Source organism: Podarcis raffonei, chromosome 8, assembly GCF_027172205.1.
Source record: "Podarcis raffonei isolate rPodRaf1 chromosome 8, rPodRaf1.pri, whole genome shotgun sequence".
NCBI classification, from domain to species: Eukaryota; Metazoa; Chordata; class Lepidosauria; order Squamata; family Lacertidae; genus Podarcis; species Podarcis raffonei.
The window spans coordinates 72,166,732-72,191,222 of record NC_070609.1 but is presented as its reverse complement, the minus strand read 5'-3'; the positions used below and the strand labels follow the sequence as shown (position 1 = coordinate 72,191,222).

At 48.9% G+C, this 24,491-nt stretch overlaps 1 protein-coding gene across 1 annotated transcript in view; it reads left to right on the top strand.

Annotated features, from left to right (window-relative positions):
- The window catches only part of PUSL1 (pseudouridine synthase like 1), a 63,536-nt gene that overhangs the window by 13,811 nt on the left and 25,234 nt on the right, over window positions 1-24,491 (top strand). Inside the window, exons 3-5 of the mRNA XM_053400786.1 lie at window positions 2,457-2,644; window positions 14,065-14,214; window positions 15,784-15,957. Of these exons, the coding sequence (XP_053256761.1) occupies window positions 2,457-2,644; window positions 14,065-14,214; window positions 15,784-15,957 (512 nt within the window). The remainder of the gene's footprint in view (window positions 1-2,456; window positions 2,645-14,064; window positions 14,215-15,783; window positions 15,958-24,491) is intronic.

Here is a 24,491-nt window from a genome sequence, read left to right as displayed (position 1 = left end):
TCAGGTTAAGAACAGTTTCATGTTAAGAACGGATCTCCAGAACGAATTAAGTACTTAACCCGAGGTACCACTGTACTTGGAGATGCCAGGGATTGAACCTGAGACTTTCTCCATGCAAGGCAGATGCCCTGCCACTGAACTGCGGCCCTCCCCTTAAGGCATAGGAACCTAGGAAGCTGTCTTATAGGGAGGCAAACCGTTGGTCCACTTTTTCAGCCGGAGGGCTGGATTCCCTTCTGGGCAAAAAGGCCTACATTGTTTCCCCCCATCCCTCAATCCCTGCAAGAACCCTGTGAGTGTCAGGGACCGTGCAGAGGAGGGCGGCTCTGAGGAGGAATGGTGAGAGCCTCTCCCTGCTCCTAATCAGGATCCTGAATCTTCCTTTTTTTATATATATAAAATAATTTTTATTAAGATTTTTACATTACAAAATAGAAAAAGAAAAAAGAAAAAATACAAAATAAAAATCGTTAAAAACAATCAATCTTTTCATCACATTATTTTTCATTTACTTGTTTCTCGGACCTCCTCGGACCTCCCTTTTTTGTATTCCAATTCAATTTATTAGCTCAGCAGTTTCTTTCCCTCTTTATTCTACCCAAATCTTTAATCTTAAATTATTATAACCTTGAATTTTTACTTATATAAAACCTCATTTTCATATTCTTTTATACCATTACAGCTAGAAACCACTTAATTTCAATCCAACATCATTCTAAGATTCATTAATTTTACAATGTCTCTGTAGGTAGTCTTTAAATTTCTTCCAGTCTTCTTCCACTGACTCTTCTCCCTGATCTCGGATCCTACCAGTCATTTCCGCCAACTCCATGTAGTCCATCACCTTCATCTGCCATTCTTCCAGGGTGGGTAAATCTTGTGTCTTCCAATATTTTGCAATAAGTATTCTTGCTGCTGTTGTTGAAGATTCAGCAGGATCCTGAATCTTCCAAGGAGCAGGAGGACAGTATAGATTTGGAGCAATGGTTTGCAGAAGGACATAGTTCAGAATACAGAAGTTGGGAAGAACTGGGGGGGTGAACAGTTAGGAGGAGAATAACTGGGAGCGAGAGAGTTAACAGACTCGCTGTTGCTGCAAAGCGTCCGTCGGATCAGCCCATGGACGAAGAGGGCAGATAAAGCAGCAACACAGGCAGGACAGTGGTTGCGAGGTCAGGTTACAAGACATGGTAGTGATGTGGGTGACGAGGGAGGAAGTGGGTGGAACCCTTAATTGGGAGCACCTTCATTCCGAGGAACAGGTGTTGTGATCATTAAAATCTCAAACTGGTGAGAGACTCCTTTCACTTTGTTCTGCTTATCTATTGCCGGGGCGGGGGGGAGAGAGAGAGAGGGAGGAAGCTGAGGCCCTGAAGCCTGACAGCAAGGTGGGTTAGGCCCAGAGGCAGTGACTGATTCCAGGGTCACACCCAGTGAACTTCTGATGGCTGAATGTGGACGAGAACCCCAGACAATGAGAAAAGCCTGCTGCATAAGGCCAATGGCCCTAATCCTGTTCTCACAGTGGCCAACCAGCTGCTGCTGGGAAGCCTTCAAGCAGAACACAAGCACCACAGCCCTCTCCCCTGCTGTGGTTTACATCAGCTGATATTCAGAAGCATTGCCACTGATAGCCCTCTCCTCCACAAATTTGTCCCATCCTCTTTTAAAGCTGTCCAAGTTGGTGGCCGTCCCGGGGGAGAGACTTCCACAGCCGGCCTTTGCACGGTGTCAAGAAACGCTTTCTTTTGTCTGTCCCGAATCTTCCAGCTTCACTTGGACGTCCACGAGTCCTAGTGTGACGAGGGAGGAAAAACTTCTCTCTGTGCACTTTCTCCATGCTGGGCATGACTTTACCAACTACTTCTGTGTCACCTCTCACTCACCTTTTCTCTAAACTAAACTAGGGATTCGAACCCTGGTCCCCCAGGTCCTCATCCCACACTCTAACCACCACACCGGTTGTCATCTCGTCCCATAACCAGAAGGCACCATGTTGGTCCTGTACTTAGATGTTCCTATGTTAGAGGCGTCTGTTGAGAAACCTGCACCCAGTTCTCCCACCTGCGTCTCTGTGAAAATGGCAAAGGGTGTTCCACCTGTTAGAATTTCTGTTCCATGATTGCAGTCATGGGATTTTTGTCTATCACATGAGAGTATATGTTTTGACTCCACAGAGTGGGAAGTGACGGAGACAGGATGTTTGTGTTACTGTGTTCCGTGAAGTGGGACTATTGTCCTTTGTTCTTTTTCTCTTTGCTGTCTGATGCTAGAGAGAGAGGGAGCTCTTGAAACTCCTGAACAAAAGACCAGGAGGGAGAGAACATGCCAGTTGGGCATGTGCCTCTGCCAGGATCCAAGTCAAGTGTAGGCTGAGCTCCTGATACCACCCTGGTTAGTACACCCCCTTTTTTGCCACAGCAACCCCACACAGTTAAGTTTCTCCTGTCTCTCAGATGGCAGCAGAGAAACTCCGGCATTCCACGCCGAGCAAGTTCACCATCTCGAGCCGCACGGACTCTGGGGTGCATGCCCTCTGCAACGCCGCCCACCTCGACATCGAGAGATCAGACGGGAAGCCGCCTTTCACAGTAAACATCCTCACCGACTCTCTCAACCACCACCTGAAGCCTGAGCCCATCCGGTGAGTTCCCTGCAGTTGCAAAGCACTCACCATGTTGTCACCAGCAGGCAGTGGCAGGTGCAGAAATCCTATTTGACTTGGGTTTGTTTGTTTGTTTATTATTTTTATCTATTCTATTTATACACCGCCTTTCTCAAGGTGGCTTGTCTGGTTCTCTTCCTCCCCATTTCACCTTCACAACAACCCTGTGAGGTAGGTTAGGCTAAGAGGCGGTGACTGGCCCAAAGTCACTCAGTGAGCCGAGCTGACCTGCCCTCTCAGGTCCAAGTCCAACACTCTAAGTGCTGCACCACGCTGGTTTAAAGTCAAGCTTACCTGATTCTCATTTTCTTTCTTTTTTTAAAAAAATTGTTTTTATTAAGATTTTCTTGGATTACAAAAGTACATGCGTCATCTCTGCTTTCAGTTCGTGGAATCCTTTCTACGAATCAGTTAGATTCGATGTGAGGCGCTAATCTAATTCGCACTTTCTGAAACAGTTTGTAAATGAAACACACCAATGCTCTAACCACTGAGCTACAGCCCTTTCCTTAAGACATCGGAAGCTGACTTACACTGAGAGCCAGGCCACTGGGTCCATTGTCTACATCAGGGTTGGCAAGGCTTACCGGGCATGGGTCGGATCACTCCCGCAGAGATCGTTCGCGGGCTGTACCGGCGCAGCGCGGTGCCAGAAATCACGCCTGTGCATGTCCGCGGTGCTGGAAATCGCTTCCTCACCTGCCCAGACACCGAAAATCACACTTGCACAGAAGCGATTTTCAGCATCTGGGATGCACAGGTGTGATTTCCAGAGAAAAAAATGACACAGCCCGAATGATATGAATCAGAACCATGTGGCTATTTCTGGACTGTCCACAGGCCAGATCCAGAACCCATTCGGGCTGGAACTGGCCCTCAGGCCTTAGGTTACTGACCTCTGGTCTACACAGACTATCAGCGGCTCTCCAGGATTTTGGCTGGGATAATTCCCATTCCTACTTCCTGGGGACACTGGGGATTGAACCTGGGACCTTCTGCATGCAAAGCAGATGCTCTAACCACTCAGCTACAGCCCTTCCCTTTGAAGGCATGAAGTAGCGACTCTAGTTAAGTCGGCCCCTTTGCCCTCCTGAGGTTGTCAGCTCCCCAGCGCTGGAGGTTGTTCAATAATCACACGGCGTGTTGCCAGGCTCCTGCTGGCCGTCTTTGGGACCATTGCGGGGTGGGGGTGGGGAGGTCCTTATACACCCACCGTTCAGAGCGGTGGACTCGTAATCTGGGGAACCGGGTTCGCTTCCCTGCTCCTCCACACGCAGCTGCTGGGTGACCTTGGGCCAGTCACACTTTTCTGAAGTCTCTCAGCCCCACTCACCTCACAGAGTGTTTCTTGTGGGGGAGGAAGGGAAAGGAGATTGTTAGCCCCTTTGAGACTCCTTTGGGTAGTGATAAAGTGGGATATCAAATCCAAATACTACTTCTTCTATTCTGACAACCCTGAGCAAACAGGCATGAGAGGATCTTCTTGACATTTATTTTCTGTTATGCTATTCTAGCGGTTGTCATGGATCCCATGCAACGTGGGCACAATCCCGAGTTTCAGCTCCCCTGCTCCCCAAGGGCTGCGCGTTCCTTGTGGTATGGCTCTTCTCCCTCTTTTGTTGAGATGTTGCATAAGTAGATTCACCACCCCCTTACACAGAGGCACCACTAAGTCAGGAAAATGACTCCACTGTTCCAAAGACTTTTGGAGTTGGGGGAGAGGGATCCTTGCCATGGTTGTGTGTGTATCTGAGCTCCTGCGATTGATTGATTGATTGATTGATTGATGGATTTGAAAGCACACGTTCATAAAAACTCAGCAAGACCTTGTGCATCATGCAGAATGACTTTGAAATACAGTGGTACCTTGGGTTACAGACGCTTCAGGTTACAGACTCCGTTAACCCAGAAATAGTGCTTCAGGTTAAGAACTTTGCTTCAGGATGAGAACAGAAATCATGCAGCGGCAGCGCGGCGGCAGCAGGAGGCCCCATTAGCTAAAGTGGTGCTTCAGGTTAAGAACAGTTTAAGGGTGAAGAACAGACCTCCAGAACGAATTAAGTTCTTAACCCGAGGTACCACTGTAAATAAAAGCATCAGTAGAGACTGGTTGGCAGGAAGAAATGAAAGGGGATTTGAGAGCCTATGTGGTACAATAGTTACAGCGCTAGACTAGGACCTGGGAGGCCAGGGTTCGAATCCTCACTCGGCTTTGAAAGTCATTGGGAGTGACTGCCTCTTGGCCTAACTGACCTCGCAGCAGGGTTGTTGTGCAGATAAAATGGGGAGGACAACTGTGTACACTGCCTTGAGCTCGCTGGAGAAAAAGGCAGAATACAAATGCAATAAGTAAATAATTGCAAAGGCCTGACAGGGTGTCACAGTTTTTAGGAGGTGTCTAATATGGCCTTTCCCAACCTGTGGGTTGCGAAGTTGTAAGATACTGTATCTTACAAAGCCTAAGTAAATCAGTTGAAGGCTTTATCAGTACAGTGGTACCTCAGGTTACAGACGCTTCAGGTTACAGACTCTGCTAACCCAGAAATAGTGCTTCAGGTTAAGACCTTTGCTTCAGGATGAGAACAGAAATCGTGCTCCGGCGGCGCAGCGGCAGCAGGAGGCCCCATTAGCTAAAGTGGTGCTTCAGGTTAAGAACAGTTTCAGGTTAAGTACGGACCTCCGGAACGAATTAAGTACTTAACTTGAGGTACCACTGTAACTCCTGAAATAATTGCTTGTAATTCTTAGCTGGTAGGATTCATATACAGTATCTTACAACTTCTTGTTTCGTTGGCTTACTGTCAATGGGGAGCCAGTGTGGTTAGAGTATAGGGCCAGGACCTTGGAGACCAGGGTTCAAATCCTAAAGCAGCCATGAAGCTCTTAACTGGGTGGCGTTGGGCCAGTCACTGCCTCGCAGCCTAGCCTACCTCACAGGGCCGTTGTTGTGGGGATTAAATGAGGAAGGGGAGAACCACTTTTGTGACCTTGAGCTCCTTGGGAGAAAAAAAAGTGGGATGAAAATGCAACAAACAATAAATTGATGGGTCACCTTGCCAACTGACTCCGAGCTTGTGGGCCACCATACCAAAAAGGCTGGGAACCACTGGTCTAAAAGAAGGCAGGAATTGTTCCTGCCGAACCTCTGGTGGCAGGGAGTTCCATGGGGCAGGGCCCTGGCACACTAAAGGCTCAGTCCCTAGTAAAGCCTGACCATGCTGAATTTTTTAGATTGTAAGCCCCTCTGGGCAGAGACCTGCCCTCCTGCATGCTGCAAAATGCCATGTGTGCTGATATGGTACTGCGTAAAAAGTGGAGGCGAGAGTTCGCTGCCTCTGTTGGGGGGGGGGGCAATGAGCTTTCACCTGCCTTCCGGTGGCTTGAATTTTTTTAAATTTTTTTTTAAAAGAAAGAAACAGAAGGCCGATTAGAGAGTCCAGTTGGCGCCTGGCCCCTGCTTTGCACAATGAATAGCAAGTAGTTCTGATTGTCGACCCGTCCGTCTTCCCTCTCCCCTCCCACACCCCCAACTCTCTGGCTCCGGGTTTGCTTTTCCACCCTAATCCTTGTTTTGTTTAACACAACTTGGCTCAGATGCAGATGCATCACATTCAGGTTGATAGGGCTGATGTCAGTCTTTTTTTGTTTGTTTGTTTCGTTTTTACTCTCCAATTTTCCTCCAGGGTTGGGGGGGGGGCGGAATCTAACACCTCCTGTTCGTGAGGTAACAGTGCAAATATTTAAAATAGTGGTTCCTGAATTTTTCCAGGCTACCGCTCCCCACTTGGTTCCATAAACTCATCTCCAGTGCTCTCTACCCTATAAAAAGGAATTCTTCAGAATAGCGGTTTGCACAGCCCACTAAGGAAAATAATAACACAATAAAATTCAAAACTGTAACCATTAATAATTGCATGTTTATTCAACATCCAGTTGAAACTAAAGTTCCCTAAAAGTTTAAAGTATTTTATTTTTTTAAGGTCCCTGTCTGCTGAGGTTGCTTGGGCTCATAGAGGTGTGTACCCAACGGATTCTTACTCAGAGTAGACCCATTAAAATAAATGGACTTAAGTTAGACATCTCCATTCCTGTTAGTGGATCTAGGCCACACTCACACCATGCATTTATAGCACTGTGGCACTATTTTGAACAGACATGGCTTCCCCCAAAGAATCCTGGGAGTTGTAGTTTGTTAAGGGGTACTGGGAGTTGCCGGGAGATCCTCTCCCTCCCAGAACTACAGTTCCCAGAGTTCCCTGGGAAGAGGGATTGTTAAACTGCTCTGGGATTTAACTGTAGTTCTGTGGGGGGCATAGCGCTGCCAAGTGCTCATTCCTTTGGGCTCCAGAGGCCCCGATACAATGTTCAGGCACTGTTTTTAGAAGAGGGCATCTGGAAGAGAGCCAGCATTAGGCCCCAACACTGTTGTTACCTGCGCCGCAGGTGCATCCCCAAGGACGCAAGTGTTGACAGTGAGTACTAGCAACTTATTCCACTTGAATTGGAAAGGATTGGGGGACCTTTTTTAGACCAATGGGCACATTCCCTTCAGGACGGCCCTCCAGGGGCCACGTGCCACAGGTGGGCGGGGCCAGGGGCAAAAGTGGGCGGAGCAACGGGTGTAGATGCTACTCTTGCAGAGCAGGCTGACTTTTCACAATCTCTGCCTTCCACCCAGGCAAGCAGGAGGCTAGACTGTGTTCAAGCACATCCCAATGAGGCCAAGACATTCTGGAGGCAAAGCAGGGTCAGTGAGGGGGTGTGTGGCCTGGCGAGCATCTCAAGGGCCAGATGGAAAGTCATGGAGGGCCACATTGGGCACCCCCAGGCCTCAGGTGCAGGAAAAACTTTCTCTGCCTGGCAGCTAAGACCTCTGAAGTTCCAGGCTCAATGCCGGATGGAAGGCCATGTTTTCTTCCTCCTATTGTTCTCCTGGCTGCCTCTCTACCCCTCTGTCCCGCACGCAAATATTTCTCTTAACACTAGAAGACAGCTCAGCTGCTTTGCATTTGAGAGGAAAACCAGCCAAGAAGAGCCCAGCGACGGAGGCCTCTCCTCTCTCTAAATATTCCGGCACTTAGAAAACTACTTCTTCTGATGGCAGAAGAAGGAAACGTGGGTGGGGAGACAGGCCCTTTCAGAGCCCTTCTTGCCGACAAAGTTTGGAGAGGGAAACAGGATCCTAGGCTTGACTCTTCTCCCCAATTTTTACCTCTCTGAGCCACCCCTCCCACTTTTCTTCGCTCTGTGTTGCTGGCTGCCGCAGTGAGGGCTGGAGGCCTCTGCTTAGGGAGGTTTGGAGACCTGTGTAGCTGCATGGCTCACCCTCCCTTCCAAACGGCCAAAGGGTGTACAGTGTGCCTCATAATCTGCTCCAAATTTAAGGATTCAAAGCTGCCACCCCTGGCCAAACTGAGGACTGGGAGTGGGGACAAACCCCCCTCGAGGCCATTAAGGGTAAGAAACAAGGGTGGAGCAGCTATTTATTTCTTCAGCTTCTGTCTTACCCTTCCTCCCAACGTGTAGAACCATCACAAAATTAAAAACAATGCAATTCAAAAGAAAATCGGTCAAAGCAAAACTGTAATTTAAAAACCAGCTCAAAACATTTTAAATGGTGTCAACCATCAAAAGCAATTTAAAGTGAAACAAATCAAAATGATGAAGGTCATTTAAAAACCGACTCAAACCATTTCAAAAGCTCTTGGAACAGAGAACTGTACAGTTGGAAGGGACCATGAGGGTCCTGCAATCCAGGAATCTTTTGCCCAACATGGGACTTGAACCCACAACCTTGAGATTAAGTCTCATGCTCTACTGACTGAGGTACCCAGCAGATATCATTTACCCTCCAAGTTGCTAAGTTCAAGGTCCCTATGGCCAATATCAATAAGCTATCAGATGCCTGAACGAACAGGAATGCTTTTAAATTTCTCCTATAGCCAATTATTATTACGAATAATAATAATACATTTATATCCCACTTTTCCTCCAAGGAGCTCGGGGTGGCATGGACACTTCTGGCCGTTCCCACATTTTCCTCACAGAAACCCTGTGAGGTGGTTTGGGTTAAGAGATGGCAGCTGGCCCAAGGCCACCCAGTGAGCTTCATGGCAGAGGGGATGCACCTCACCCAGGGAAAGCCTTTCACAAAATGGGGAGCCACCACCGAAGAGGCCCTGTCATGGGTCGACACCAGCCAGCCAGCAGCCGGGGCAACAGCCGGGCCTCCCTTGCTGAGCATAAGGCCCAAGCTGGTGGAGACATCATTTAGGTATTTGGATCCCAAGCCCTTTTGGGCTTTTTTGGGTGGCGCTGTGGGTTAAACCACAGCGCCTAGGACTTGCCGATCAGAAGGTTGGTGGTTCGAATCCCCGCAACAGGGTGAGCTCCCGTTGCTCGGTCCCGGCTCCTGCCAACCTAGCAGTTCGAAAGCACATCAAAGTGCAAGTAGATAAATAGGTACCGCTCTGGCGGGAAGGTAAAGGGTGTTTCCGTGCGCTGCTCTGGTTCGCCAGAAGCGGCTTAGTCATGCTGGCCACATGACCCGGAAGCTGTATGCCAGCTCCCTTCACCAATAAAGTGAGATGAGCGCCGCAACCCCAGAGTCGTCCACAACTGGACCTAATGGTCAGGGGTCCCTTTACCTTTATTCTAGTTCTGACCACTGGCAGGTAAAGATGTAGCTAGGCCAAAAGGAGGGGTTGCAAGCAAAGCCACTGAACTACATAAGGAGAGCCAGCCGAATGCAGGCAGGTACTGTCCTATCTAGTCCTGCATCCTGTTCTCATAGTGACCAGCCCGATGTTCCCATGAGACGCCTGCAGCAGCAAACTCCCTGCCTTCAATTCTCAGCAATTTACTTTGTCATACTGCCTCCAGCTTTGGTGGCTAGTAGCCGTTGACAGCTTTATCCTCTGTGAATTTGTCCACATTGCAGATATTAATATTGTGCAGTTTGAAGCGACTGGAAGCGTAAGAACTGAATCCTTTTGGAAGGAATCATTCTGCAGACCCCATAAAAATATCATTCAAACTTTTACACAGCAAGGGTTCAGAGTGCTCTGTTTGCTTCTCTAAAGTTTCAGTAGAATCTCCCTGTATTGAAACTTTTTCACCAATACGCAGAGATTCTCATTTCATTGTCAGTTAAACCAATTATACTTAACAGTCCAGGCCTCTTTTAAAGCCATCCAAGTGGCAGGTCGCCGCTGTCTCTTGCAGGGGCGAGTTCCATAGCTGCAACTCACATGAAGAAGGATTGCAAAGCCTTGCAACCCCGACCATAAGCCAATCCCCTGTATTTTAAAGCCCTGATGATCAGCTGATTATCGTGGCTTCAAAGTGCAGCACACAGCTCCCTGCAGTCCTTGTGGGCTAAAACTGGCCACCTGCCCAGCATCATGGCGACATCATCAGGCAATGGGCAGCTAGGCAGCCCCACCCACCTGTGAAAACTCAGTCCCTGAAGGTAAAATCCAACCCACCCCCCCATTTACACACTGTGATCTCATGGGGTGAAGAAGGTGAGTCATCCTCACTCCACCCTGAGTCCTTGGCACAGTGGAAATGTACCCACCTTTTTGGGGTGGGTGGGGGAGAGCCAATTTATGTAACATCTTAATGAAAACAAAAGACGATCTCCATCTGTGTGCTCCCCCCTGGCCAGCAGCAGTCTCTCTTAGGAGTAGGTGTGCTTGAGGCTTGCTATGTGCCCACGTTAATACGGATTCCATGACAACAGCTCGGAAGCGTCGTGGAGAATAAATGTCAGGCAGATCCTCCCAATCCCTTTTAGCTCGGGGCTGTCAAAACAAGGCTCTAGGGAGTCCCAATGCCCCCCCCCACATTTGTCTTTTGGGGGGCAAGGGAGCTGCCCTCCTACCAGCTCCATAACAGGGCCGCATTCTCTCTGGGCAACTTGCCAGGGGCCACAGGCTGAGGTGGGTGGGGCCAGAGGCAAAAGTGGGTGGGGCAATGGATGCAAAGATCATCTCTGCCTAGCAGGCCAGTCTCTGCCCAGCTGCACCCCCCCTCAAGACCTTCCTCCAAGCTCAGTGTTGTCAACACTGGCTGGCAGCAGTTCCCCAGGGTTTCAGGGGATCTTTCCAACCCTACCTGGAGGTGCCTTTGGGGACTGAACCCAGGACCTTCTGGTGCAAAGGAGCTATGGCCTTCTCCCAAGATATAGAAACCCAGAAGGCAGCTGCCTTGTACCAAACGCCAGACCCTTGGCCCATCTGGGCTCAGTTTTGCATGTGTGGGTTCCACTGTCACCTGGGGAGCAAACTTTCCACCAGGCTGCCTCAGTGTTAGAAATACAAAGCAGAAGGCTCATTCCATCAGGTTCGCCAGAACTCCAGCTCCATCTGGAACCTCCTTGCCCCTAAACTGTGCCATCTGGTCAGGTAACTGCTAGCACATTTGCAAAGCTAAGCAGGGTACGGTATGGTTTCAAACTGGATGGGGGACCACATGTTGAGATTCCTGCGTTGCAGCGGGCTGGACTAGATGACCCTGTCGCTTTCCCCTTGTATGTCATGTCATGCTTTGTTTCGCATTTTGAGAATCCCAGCCTGCAAGTAGGGCACATCTTGCTTTGATGGTATGTAAGCTGCTTGGGGAGCCTTTCTGACTCAAGAGTCCAGCACAAATGCCCTAAACAAATAATAATTGTCAACACTGAGTGGCGGCAGCTCTCCAGGATTTCAGAAAGGGGGCCTCTCCTAGCCCTACCCGGAGATGATAGGGATCAACCCTCAGATTTTCTTCCTGCAAGGCAAATGCTCTCCCACTGAGCTGCAGCCTTTCTCCTTGCCCATCCTGCAACAGGTCGGCAACACTGAGACTATGATCTCAATGTCCTCAGTGGGCCCTCGTCCCCTCCATCCCCGGCCGGCGTTAACTTGGTGCTTTATCTCCTCTAAAAGGATTTTACACGGCCAGTGATCCTGTTATTCCCCAGAAGCTAATCTGGCTGCCAGGGCTTAGCAGCCGCTGCTGCCTCTCCTCCTAATGGCCCGTCTCCCTGCTCTCTTCTGCCTTCGTTCTGTTTTGTGGCTGCGATCCATGTGCTCTGAGAGGCCTTCGTGGGAGCCATTTTGTTGTCATGGCAATTCGGGCCAAGGGGGACCAGTAATCTTATCCACCTGTTTGCTCTCAGCGGAAGCTTTTTTTACATTTCTTTTTCTGGCATTTGCAAGGAGAGGAAAGGCTGGAACATCTGCCTGGATCCCTCTGCTTCGCCTGATCCGCTGGAAGCCTTCTTAGGCCACATTCACACCATGTACTTAAAGCACCGTGATGCCACTTTAAGCAGCCAAAAGCATGATGGGAGTTGTAGTTCATTAAGGGTGCTGAGAGTTCTTAGGAGGTCCCCATTCCCCTCACAGAGCTTCAATTCCCAGAGTGGCTTATCCATCAACCCCTCTTCCAAGGGAACTCTGGGAACCAGCTGATGCTCATTCGTAATATTTCATTTCCAGATGTTTGGAGGATATTTTGTTTCACAGCTGGAGGCAGCAGTGCTTCTGAATACCAGTTGCTGGAAGCTGCAGGAGGGGGGAGGTCTCTTGTGCTTGAGTCCTGCTGGTGGGCTTTCCACAGGGATCTGGTTGGCTACTGTGAGAACAGGATGCTGGACTCGATGGGTCGCTGACCTGATCCCTCAGGGCTCTTCTCAGGTTCTGAGCTAGCTGGACCAATGACCCAACTCTCAATCCAAGGCTCAGGAATCCTTTGCTCCTGCATTCCTAACCCCAGCATGGGATCCAAATGTCCACACTGTGGATGAACCCTGAGCAAATGCACACCTGGCTGCCCAGGAGCGTCTCATCCTGTCTGCGATGTTTTCAAATGGCTGGTAATCGCTTCACTGCAGCAGATGGAGAGAGAGAGAGAGAGAGAGAAGAAAACTAGGTCATTCTTCCTGCCCCCCCTTCCCTGCTGCTTCCGACACTTGACTCCGTCTAGGGCCGGGCTGCATCCTGAGATGCCATGAGGAAGCCGCCAGGCTAGTGGCTGAGGAGGCCATCCCCCTACATCCAGGGCCAGCTGCATGTTGAGCCCTGTGGTGCCCTGCACTTAGAGAGCTAGCATGTCAGGGTAGGACAGGACTCATTCCCCCCTGGTGTTCCATTATGTGTGGGTTTGTGCAAGGAATTTCAGCACACAGATGTGTGTCAGGCAGGGAACAGGTGAAGGCATGCCTTTACAGGTGCTGACGACCAGCTGACCGTTGACACCTGCAAAGTGCTGGGTGCCTTCCTACGTGCCTGGAGAGCTGCCCTACACAGAGTCAGGCTTATGGGCCCGCCTAGCTCAGCACAGTGCGCACACTGACTGGCAGCAGCTCTCCAGCCTTTCAGGTAGTGGTTTCCCCAGCCCTACCTGGAGAAGCTGGAGGTTGGACCTGGGACCTTCTGCAGGCAGGCAGGCTGGGCAGGTACTCTATCACTGAGCAACTCCCCCCCACAAACATAGGAAGCTAACCTGTTAGGACGCTTGGCCCAGCTAGCTTAGTATTGTCTGCTCTGACTGGCAGTAGCTCTCCAGGGTTTCAGACTGGGGGTGCCTCTAGCTCTACCTGGAGATGCTGAGGATTGGACCTGAGTCCTTCTACATGCAAGGCAGATGCTCTACCCCTGAGCAATGGGCCTTCTCAGACTTCTAACCAATTACAGGGCCTGGTGCTCTTCGTGGGCTGGACAAATCTGAGGCAGTTAACAAGGCTCAGTTGCAGCCTTATGACAAGAGGTTTGAAGACCCCCTTCTAATAGTAACACTACTACTACTAATAAATTTTATTTATACCCCACCCTCCCTGGCCAGAGCCAGGCTCAAGGCGGCTAACACCAGTAAAATTGCAGTAAAAATGTAATAGGGGGGGAAAAAACCCAATTTAAAATACAGGTTAAAATGCAATTTAAAATGCAGCCTCATTTTAAAAGTAGCCCATAGATCAAAACCACAAGGGGAGGGAAACATAAGGTTCTGACTGAGTCCAAACCAAAGGCCAGGCGGAACAGCTCTGTCTTGCAGGCCCTGCAGACAGATGTCAAGTCCCGCAGGGCCCTAGTTTCTTGTGACAGAGCGTTCCACCAAATCGGGGCCAGTACTGAAAAGGCCCTGGCCCTAGTTGAGACCAATTGAACCACCTTGCAACCTGGGACCTCCAAAATGTCATCATTTGTGGACCTTAAGGTCCTCCATGGACATACCAGGAGAGGCGGTCCTGTAGGTAGGTGGGTCCTTGGCCACATAGGGCTTTAAAGGTCAAAACCTTCTAGAACATAAGGCTCATGCAAACTGATCCTGGGAACCAGACCTTTGTTATTTAAATCACACCCACTTCCCCATCTACATTTCGGAAAAGGACCCTCCTTTCTTTCTCTCAACAGCATCCTGGGTGCTCGCAGTGTCCCCAGCACCTTCCACGCCCGCTTCTCGGCCCGGTCGAGGACATACGTCTACCGGGTGGCGACCGGCTGCTCTCACCATTTGGAGCTGCCTGTCTTTGAGCGGAACCGCTGCTGGTCAACGTATCGAGGGTGAGTTTGTGACACTGAGGGATCTGTGGGTCAGGGTAAAGGGACCCCTGACCATTAGGTCCAGTCGCGGACAACTCTGGGGTTGCGGTGCTCATCTCGCTTTATTGGCCGAGGGAGTCGGCGTACAGCTTCCGGGTCATGTGACCAGCATGATTAAGCCGCTTCTTGCGAACCAGAGCAGTGCACAGAAACGCCGTTTACCTTACCGCCGGAGCGGTACCTATTTATCTACTTGCACTTTGACGTGCTTTCGAACTGCTAGGTTGGCAGGAGCAGGGACCGAGCAACGGGAGCTCACCCTGTTGCGGGGATTCGAACCACCGACCTTCCAATCGGCAAGCCCTAGGCTCTGTGGTTTAACCCACAGCACCACCCGCGTCCCTATAGGTCAGGGACTTGGGTACATCAATGGCACTGGGTGCCTACTATTTATTGAGTTATTTATTTAAGGCTGATTTATATACTGCAGAATCGTTAGAGGAACAGAGGAAGCTGCCTTATACAGAACCAGACCGTTGGCCCATTTAGCTCAGTGCTGTCTACACTGGCTGGCAGCTGCTTTTTAGGATTTCTGGCAGAAGACTCTCCCAGCCCTGCCTGCAGATGCTGGCGATTGAACCTGGAGCGTTCTGCTTGCAAGGTAGATGCTCAAACACTAAGCCAGTGCTTCTCAAAGTTGGGTTCCCAGCTGTTGTTGGACTCCCAGCATCCCCAGCTAGCAGGACCAGTGGTCAGTGATGATGGGAGTTGTAGTCCAACAACAAATTTGAGATGTTCTTCGACCTGGGGCCCTCTCGGTGTGTAGGACCCATAGCTGTCAGCTTACAGATTTGAAAATAAGGGATCAGCAGCCAAAATAAGGGATTTTAGTCAACCAGCAGCCAAACGAAGCCTCAAGTGGTGGTTCCCATAGCGCAGCAACCCGGCAAAGGGGATGCAGTAAGGAAAACCACTGTCACCTCTCCGCTGGGAAGCACTGAGCAAAGGCGAGTCCCTAGGCAACATGGCCAATTTGATCGGCACAAGGCATGCAAGCTCCACCCCCAGTCGTTCTTAGACTCCTTATTGGGTGAGCAACACAGCCAAGCAACACAGTTGGAGCCTCCCTCCTCCCTGGCTGGCTGGGAGGGAGGGAGAGGAGCTGCTTCCTTTGAAACCCAGGAAATTTAAGGGACATCATCAATAAGGGACAGCTGCGGGACATGGCGCTGGGATAAGGGACTGTCCCGCCAAATAAGGGACGCTTGACAGCTATGGTAGGACCACAACTCCCATCAGCCCCAGCCGAGTCATGAGAGTTGTGGTCCAACACAACCAGAGGACCCTCAGGCTGGCGTAAGGCTGGCCTAGATCAGGGTTTCCCAAACCTGGGTTTCCAGCTGTTTTTCGACTACAGTTCCCATCATCCCTGACCACTGGTCCTGCTAGCTAGGGATGATGGGAGTTGTAGTCCAAAAACAGCCGGAGGCTCACATTTGGGAAACGGTGGCCTAGATGATCTCGCCTTCTGTGAAGCAGCTCCCTATGTCCCTTCGCTGTTCTCAGAGTCTTTTCCCTGCCTCCCTTCAGCCATCTGAACCCGCTGGCCATGCAGGAGGCAGCATCCTTCCTGCTGGGCACCCACGACTTCAGCACCTTTCGCTCAGCCTCTGCGGAGCTCCCCAAGCGAGACCCGGTTAAGAGCCTTTCGCGGGTGGAGGTCAGGCCTGCTCCTGGCTTTCTCTCGGAGCACAGCAAAGACAGGTAACATAACTGGGGGGTTTTATGGTGGGAGGCCAGGTTCAGTGGACCCATTAAAAATAAAATAATGGGTTGCATTCAGTGCTAGCCCTATTCAGAGTAGGTCCATTGACATTAATGGATATGGTAGTTGGTTAGAGCGTGGTGCTGATAACCCCAAGGCGGCAGTTTCAATTCCTGTATGGGACAGCTACATATTCCTGCATTGCAGGGGGTTGTACTAGATGATCCTTGGGGTCCCTTCCGCTTTGATGATTGTATGACTAACTTAGGTCCATTCATTTCAATGGGTCTGCTCTGAGTAGGTCTTAGACTGTGTACGCACTATACATTTAAAGCCCATCTCCTCAACAGCCTCCTAAAAAAATCCTGAGAACTGTAGTTTACCCTTCCAAGTGCCAGTTTCCCTTAACAAACTACAGTTCCCAGGATTCTTGGGTGTGCACATGCTTTAAATGTTTGGTGTGCATGCAGCGTTAGTTGGATATGACCCATTAATTCTATATCGTTTGCTTGCTTCTTTGCTGTTTTTGAACAATTTATTCCCGTTGTTTGCTGATCACTTTTGCAGGAGGAATGCAGGGCATAGGATCAAAGAAAGGTCCCTTGCATCAGGTTAGACCCTCAATCCACCCAGTTCAATAGTGTCCTTGCCATGGCAGGGTTGCAGATGTGCTGCTCTGGGTTGTTTCCAACTAAAACAGCCTTTTTCAACCTGTGGGTCCACAGATGTTGTTGAACTACAACTCCCATCACCCCTAGCTTGCAAGGCCAGAGCTCAGGGATGATGGGAGTTGTAGTCCAGCAACATCTGCGGACCCACAGGTTGAGAACCACTGACCTAAAAGGATACTCGAGGATAAACCCACTGAAATCAACCAACCCAAGTTAGTTGTGTCCATCAATTTTAAACGTAGGTCTGTCAATTCTGACGCATAGCTCTCTCTCTTCTCCATTTTAGAAGCCTCTCTCACGCCTCCCACAGGAACCCAGCAAGGCTTATACAGAGTCAGACCCCTTGATCCATCTGTCTTGGTATTGTCAACACTGACTGGCAGCGGCTCCTCAAGGTTTCAGGCAGGGGACACCCCAGTCCTGAACCCGGGACCCTCTTCATGGAAGGAAGTCAATCCATCAGTGATTGTCAATCCATCAGTGAGCGATGACTTTCTCTTATGAAATAATAATAATAATATAAATAAATTTTATTTATACCCCGCCCTCCCCAGCCAAGACCAGGCTCAGGGCGGCTAACACCAGGTATAAAAACAATTGATTGAAATACAACTTAAAAACAAGATTAAAATACAACATTAAAATGCAGCCTCATTTCGTTAGGAACTCAAATCAAAAACTTTTTTGGGGATGAAAACATCAAGTCTTCACCAAGGCCAACTATCCAGACTGGTTCTACGTGGGCCAGAAAAAAACCCAGGGAAGTCCCCAAATAGGAGTTCCATCACAGAAGGAGAAAGGAAAAAGGAAAGACGGGGAGGGGATCAAGTTGATTCCAAGCCAAAGGCCAGGAGGAACAACTCTGTCTTACAGGCCCTGCAGAAAGAAATCAGATCCCACAGGGCCATGGTCTCATGAGACAGAGCGTTCCGCCAGGCCGGAGCCAGAGTTGAAAAGGCCCTGGCTCTGGTTGAAGCTAATCTAACTTCCTTAGGGCCCGGGACCTCTAGGGTGTTGCTATTTATGGATCTAAAGGTCCTCTGCAGGGCATACCGGGAGAGGTGGTCCCATAGCCATCAATAGCCCACTTCTCCACCGTCTACTGATGCAGGGCTGCAAATACAAACTGGCAGTGGGTCTCCAGGGTTTCGGGTGGGAGACCTACCTGGAGACGCTGTGGATTGAACTTCTGCATGAAGACAGCTGCTCTACTGCCGAGTTACGTGCAGCTGATCGCAGCCCTTGACCTGAGAGTCCGACAGATGATAGATAGATAGGTAGATAGATAGATAGATAGATAGATAGATAGATGATATAGATGATAGATGCTCTAACCACTGAGCTACGACCCTTCATTGGAAGCATTGGAACTCCCTTTCAGTCATCTTTGCTCCCCAGCTCCTGTCCCTCGACAGCGTATGTGGACAGAAACAGGTGGCCACAGACAGCCCATTATGGCGCACCACAGCACTGAAGCTCAGGATCATGGCCTCGATGCTCCTCTTGACGGGACATTGCCAATCCCCTCTCCAGAGTTGCTTAGCAACTCCCCTGCTCGAGAGAAAAGGCCTGTTTCCAACAGATGCCCTTAAGACGCCGGGTTCAGAAGCCGCACTTCATTGTTCGAAGGGGAAGCGAGAAAGCCGGGGGGGGGGAGAGAATAGGAGGATTATTTGAAACTGGAAGGACACGGAGTAATTCTACTTGGAAGCACATTGTTGGAAAGAGAAAGGAGAGGGGGGGGAAAAATAAGGAAAACGAACTTGGATTACTATAATGCAGGAGCCTTTTTTCTCGCCGTGTCGAAGGATAAGTGCGTTCCCAAGGTTATCCCGCATTGTCTGCCCTGCTTTCAGAAGAGGAGGTCTTTCAAGGAGTTGTGTGGACGTGTCTGTTTTATTTGGCAAAGAAGGAGCCAGAGGAAGCAGCTGTCAAGGCAGAATGCCTGGGAAGAGGAGTGGGGAATAGAGGGGCAGGGAGCTGTCTGAGGTGCTGAAGTGCCACCCCGCCTGCCAGCAGCCCCTGCTGGAACCTGCCTCTTAGATTCAGAGATTGAACGAAACGCTGCTCACATTTCTTCACCACGTCCTTCAGGACTAGGAGCTTGTCTCTAAAATTAGAACCCCGTGGAACCCCTACTTTCAAAAATCTTGATATCTCTGTTACGCAGATGGTGCCACCGTACCCTTTAACATGCCCCAGAGCAAAAAATTGTGGTGCGAGCAATTTTTTTTTATTTTGAAAGTGTGGCCCAGAGGAAAAGAGATTGAGAACCCACTAAGCTAAGTGAATTGTGCCCATTAATTTCAGCGGGTCTGCTTTGCGTAGGACAACCCTTCGTAACAGATTGTCTTTCTCTCCACACACACACACCCCCCAGCTTATCCCATAATGCCCAATAAAGGCAGATTAATTCTTGTTCAGAATAAACAAAGAAAATTGAGCGTTAAGGGTGCCAACCGTTTGAACAGGATGCTGGAGGCGGGTGGGGAGGAGAGTGAGGAATCTTGCATTTTCAAAAAGAGAAAACCAACACGATTCCTATTGTTTCTCTTTCCTGGGCCCGATGGGCCCTGCCAGGTTGTGGGAGAAAGACCAGCTGTCTCGGAGCAAAGTCTCCATGTGATCCGAAAATGGATTGAATAATAGTCATGGAATTGCGGGTGGGTGTTTACAGGCTCTCTTGTGCAACCCAGGAATTTCAGAGCGAGGGCCTCGCACACAGGTGGAAGAGACGCTATCCAAGGTCATTGTTTCCATTATCCATTGGCATTACAGCAGGTGCCACGTAACACCCGTTCCACATTTGTAAGGGCTCTGTGACCGTTTAATGTGGCATCGCTTACACTTTGGAACTGCCTGCCTCATGATATCAGGCAGCCACCTTCACTGCACTCTTTTTGGCGCCTGCTAAAATTCTAGTTTAGACAAACCTACCCAGGTCATAGCTGTCAACTTTTCCCTTTTCTTGCGAGGAATCCTATTCGGAATAAGGGAATTTCCCTTAAAAAAGGGAAAAGTTGACAGCTATCACCCAGGTGCTTAGAAAGTTGATGTGGATTTTAACCCATTCAAAGTATTTTAACATTTGGAATCTTTTAAACTGTTGTAATTTTTTTCTTGATTTTCTTGGAGGGCGGTTGTACATCGCTTTGAAGTTTTGGGGTTGTTTTTAGCAGTCAAGCTATGTATAGATTTTGTTAAATAATAAAATAATTGTTATCCGTAAACAGCACTTACTACCAACTTTCAGCTGATTCAGGGCAGAAAGGAACGGATATTTTAAAGGTGCGTGTGGTTTGTCTCACCTCGAAAAAAGGATATTGTAGGGCTGGAAAAGTTTCAGGATTAAGAGAACAACCAATCTTTTGGTTTCCTCTTTTTCTTGTAAAGTGCTTTGAGGTTGTTGGTTTGTTACAATCTTAAGTGGTGTTGCAGCATTTGGGACTTTTTACTTCAGGGAAAGGGGGAGTAAGGGGCAAATAGTAGTAGAAGTGTTTGAAATATTTATGGCATGGGAAAAGTGGATGAGGAAACTTTTTTTCTCCCTCTCTCATAACACTCGGAACTCATGAGCATCCAGTGAAACTGATGGCTGGAAGATTCAGGAGAGATAAAAGAAAGGATTTCTTCACGCATAGTGCAACTGTGGAACTCACTCCCGCAGCAGGCAGTGGATGGGACAAATTCATGGAGGATGGGACAAATTGTGGCTATTAGCAACGATGGCTATGCTCTGCCTCCACAGCTGGAAGCAGAAATGCTCCTGAATGCCAGTCTCTGGGAATCACAATTGGACAGTGCTGTTGTTGCACTCAGGTCCTGCTTTCAAGCTTCCCTGATGAACATCTTGTTGGTTGCTGTGAAGACCAGATCCTTTGGCCCAGTCCAACAGGGATTTTCTGATGTTCTTGTTCATTGTTCTCTCATTGGATATATTTAAAGGGGGATTATTATTATTATTATTTTAAAAACTGATTATTTCATTCTTTTTGGAAACCGCTTTGAGGTTTTAGTTTTAGGGTTTTTTAAAACTACAGGGGATGCTCGGGTTGCGAACGTGATCCGTGCGGGATGCACGTTTGCAACCCGCATCTGCGCACGCGCGGGTTGCGATTCAGTGCTTCTGTGCATGCGCAAAGCACAATTTAGTGCTTTTGCGTGAGCGCCAAAACCCAGAAGTAACATGTTCCAGTACTTCCGTGTTTCGGTGGTCCGTAACCTGAAAAAACGCAACCTGAAGCATCTGTAACCCAAGGTATGACTGTAAGTGGCATATAAATTTTGTGAAATACAATAAATAAATTATATTTTCCTTGTGTTGGCATGGGTAGATTTTACCAGGGTGCTGGCATCATGAAACAACATGAAGCAACATGAAAAAGTAACAATTAGTGGAATGCCTCCTCCCCAAATGTTGCCTGTGAATGGAATGATGAATTCAGGGCAGGGGGCGGATTTGGTCTCCACCATATTTTCTCCTCCCCCCCCCATGGCGCTGCTGGAAGTGGTACAGTCCAGGCAAAGCTTTACCACCTGGCTGTGCCTTCTGCCCGGTTTCCCTGACTGCTAGAAACCCTCTGAGCTTTAAACGCTGTCAGATTTGCTGACTTTTCTGTTAGCCCACCCTAGACTGCTGAGCGAGGAAATCACATTCTTTTAAAAACCCATCTGAAAGAGCCCAGTGAGAGAGAGAGAGAGGATGGATAGCTGCCTCCCTCATGAAATCACATGCTAGGTGATTACAGACCTATTATCCCACCCTCTCCCTTGTCAGCACTATTTATTTTTGGCTGAATTGTTAGAAGCGGGAGGCCTGGAAAACAACATGCCATGAATCCTGCAAGTCGGCATAAAAACCGTAAACCTTTTGACTTCCATGGTGGTGGTGTTTCTGTTTCTGTTTTAAGTTCCTAGTCCTCAAGATTCTTCTGGCAAACCCTCCCCACAAATAAACACACAGTGGATTATTATTAGTAATAGTAGTAAAAATGTAACGCATCTTTAAAGATTGTTCTGCAAATAAGCAAGTGGTGGTTTTTTTGTTAAGTTATTTGTCCTCAAGGGTTGTTCTGTCAACCCCGCCACACAAATAAGCAAGTGGTGGCTTAAAAAAAATAAAAAATAAAATTACTAGTCCTCAAGGCTGGTTCTGCCAAGCCCTCCATGTGGATGAAGCAGGCAGTGACTGCTTCTAGCCCCTCAATCCAAAGTAAGCCTTAGGTTGGGAGTAAACTTGGCCAAGCTTGCTCTACAGCCTTTTTTGGGGACGGTGAACAAAAGACAAGAGCTAACGGTAACAGCCTGTTGTCTTTGTTCATGGAGTTTTCTTGGCAGGGATACTGGAGTGGCTTGCCGGTTCCTGCTCCATGTAGATCACGTTTGGTCAAAACTCTCCACTATGACCTGTCCATCTTGGGTGGCCCTGCACAGCATAGCTCATAGCTTCTCTGAGTTATTCAAGCCCCTTTGCCACGGCAAGGCAGTGATCCATGAGGCAGTGAGAGATTTTACTTTCTTGGGCTCCGTGATCACTGCAGATGGTGACAGCAGTCACAAAATTAAAAGACGCCTGCTTCTTGGGAGAAAAGCAAAGACAAACCTAGACAGCATCTTAAAAAGCAGTGACATCACCTTGCCAACAAAGGTCCATATAGTTAAAGCTATGGTTTTCCCAGTAGTGATGTATGGAAGTGAGAGCTGGACCATAAAGAAGGCTGATTGCCGAAGAATTGATGCTTTTGAATTATGGTGCTGGAGGAGACTCTTGAGAGTCCCATGGACTGCAAAAAGATCAAACCTATCCATTCTGAAGGTTATCAGCCCTGAGTGCTCACTGGAAGCACAGATCCTGAAGCTGAGGCTCCAGTACTTTGGCCACCTCATGAGAAGAGAAGACTCCCTGGAAAATATCCTGATGCTGGGAAAGATGGAGGGCACAAGGAGAAGGGGACAACAGAGGACGAGATGGTTGGACAGTGTTCTCGAAGCTACCAGCATGAGCCTGACCAAACTGCGGGAGGCAGTAGAAGACAGGAGTGCCTGGCGTGCTCTGGTCCATGGGGTCACAAAGAGTCGGATACGACTAAACTAAACAACAACAAACGGTGACAGCGGCCTTTCATACAACTTGCCAATTTACAGCCTGCCCCAATTCGCCCTGTGGAAAAAACAAAGACCCCAGTTGGCAGATTAATCCCAAGCACTGAGGCCGAAGATAGATTTGGGGTGCTCTTTGCCGGCTCGCAGATTTGGACCCATCGTTTCCCTCCCAGCTTTTAAGAAGGATTTTAAGTGGAACCATAATCCTTTCTCCTCGCAAGCGGGGAGGCGGGAGGGAGCAGCCTATCGATCGCGCTTTGTTGCGCCTGCTTCCCATTAGGGCTGAATTGCTTATATTTTCGGTCACTGAGAGATTTAGGCAGAGGCCTCGGGCTCTTCGTGAGTCACTAAAAGCAGTCCGGAGCCCTTAATCTGGGCTGCCGTCCTCTGTTGTCGCACGCAAGCAGACTCCAGGGGGCCTTGACCCCGGCTCCCAATTCCCTCCCCCCCCCCAAAAGAAGAGCCTTTAGTATTTGTAATGTAATTTCATTGGGAATGTATTTCACAAGGAATAGATGGTATTGGGGAAAGGAGGTGGCAGTTGGAAATTGGCAGTTGGCTGGTTATTCAGTAACTTCTATCTTGACTGTGAAACTGAGAGGTGTGGGGACTTCATGCAGACGGCGTCTGGAGGAGTTTGTGAATAATATTTGTTGTTCAAGTGTTGCCAGCCTGACAAGTTTAAAGATTTATATTTAACTATTCGTGTAAGACACACACAGAAAGAGAGAGAGACCGTATTTTTCTGTGTATAAGACACCCCCTATTTTGGGGGACTCAAATTTAGGAAGTTTGCACTGTGCGCTACCCATGTATAAGACAGCCCCCATTTTTTAGCATAATTTTTAAAGGAAAAAACCTAGTCTTATACACGGAAAAGTACAGTACAGTGGTACCTCGGGTTACATACGCTTCAGGTTACATACGCTTCAGGTTACAGACTCTGCTAACCCAGAAATAATACCTCGGGTTAAGAACTTTGCTTCAGGATGAGAACAGAAATCGTGCTCCGGCGGCGCGGTGGCAGCGGGAGGCCCCATTAGCTAAAGTGGTGCTTCAGGTTAAGAACAGTTTCAGGTTAAGAACGGACCTCCGGAACGAATTAAGTACTTAACCCGAGGTACCACTGTATATATTATCACAAATAGCTAATGGAGCCTGGCTGCTGGGTCAGGCCAACAGCCCGTCAAGCCCAGCATCCTGTCCTCACAGTGAGCAGGCAGATGTTTCTGGAAAACCTGCACAAGGTGGACCTGAGCATAACGAACGCTCTCACGGGCAAAAGGTGGGTGGTGCCCATTGGAACTGGTGCAGAGGAAGGCAGGGAGTCCAACAGTAGGTGGCGCCAGAGCCAATGTTTGGTTCAGCCAACTCAGGTGTGTCCCCATCCTCCTCTCTGCTGAGTTCTGCAAGGACAACACTTGAAACTTAAAGGAGGTGGAAGCGGACGGGTTGTAAAAAATCAGGCTAAGTCCAGATTGCGCTTGGTGGGGCACTGCCCCCTTTGCCCTGATGGACCAGCCTCCACTTACAAAGATCCAGTTAGTTCCTTTTCTACCTTAAGACGGACCCAGATTTTCATTTTCATTTTTTTTGCCAGAAGAGATTATACAAACACTGCACTCAAAAAATTGAGAACGTTCAAGTATTTCATCTGACTTGCAGTTTTTTGTTTTTAAAGCAAAGCGCCCCAATTCACATTTCCTGGACTTAACATGCTGGTCAGAAAGCAGTTACTTTTTAACACATGCACATCTATG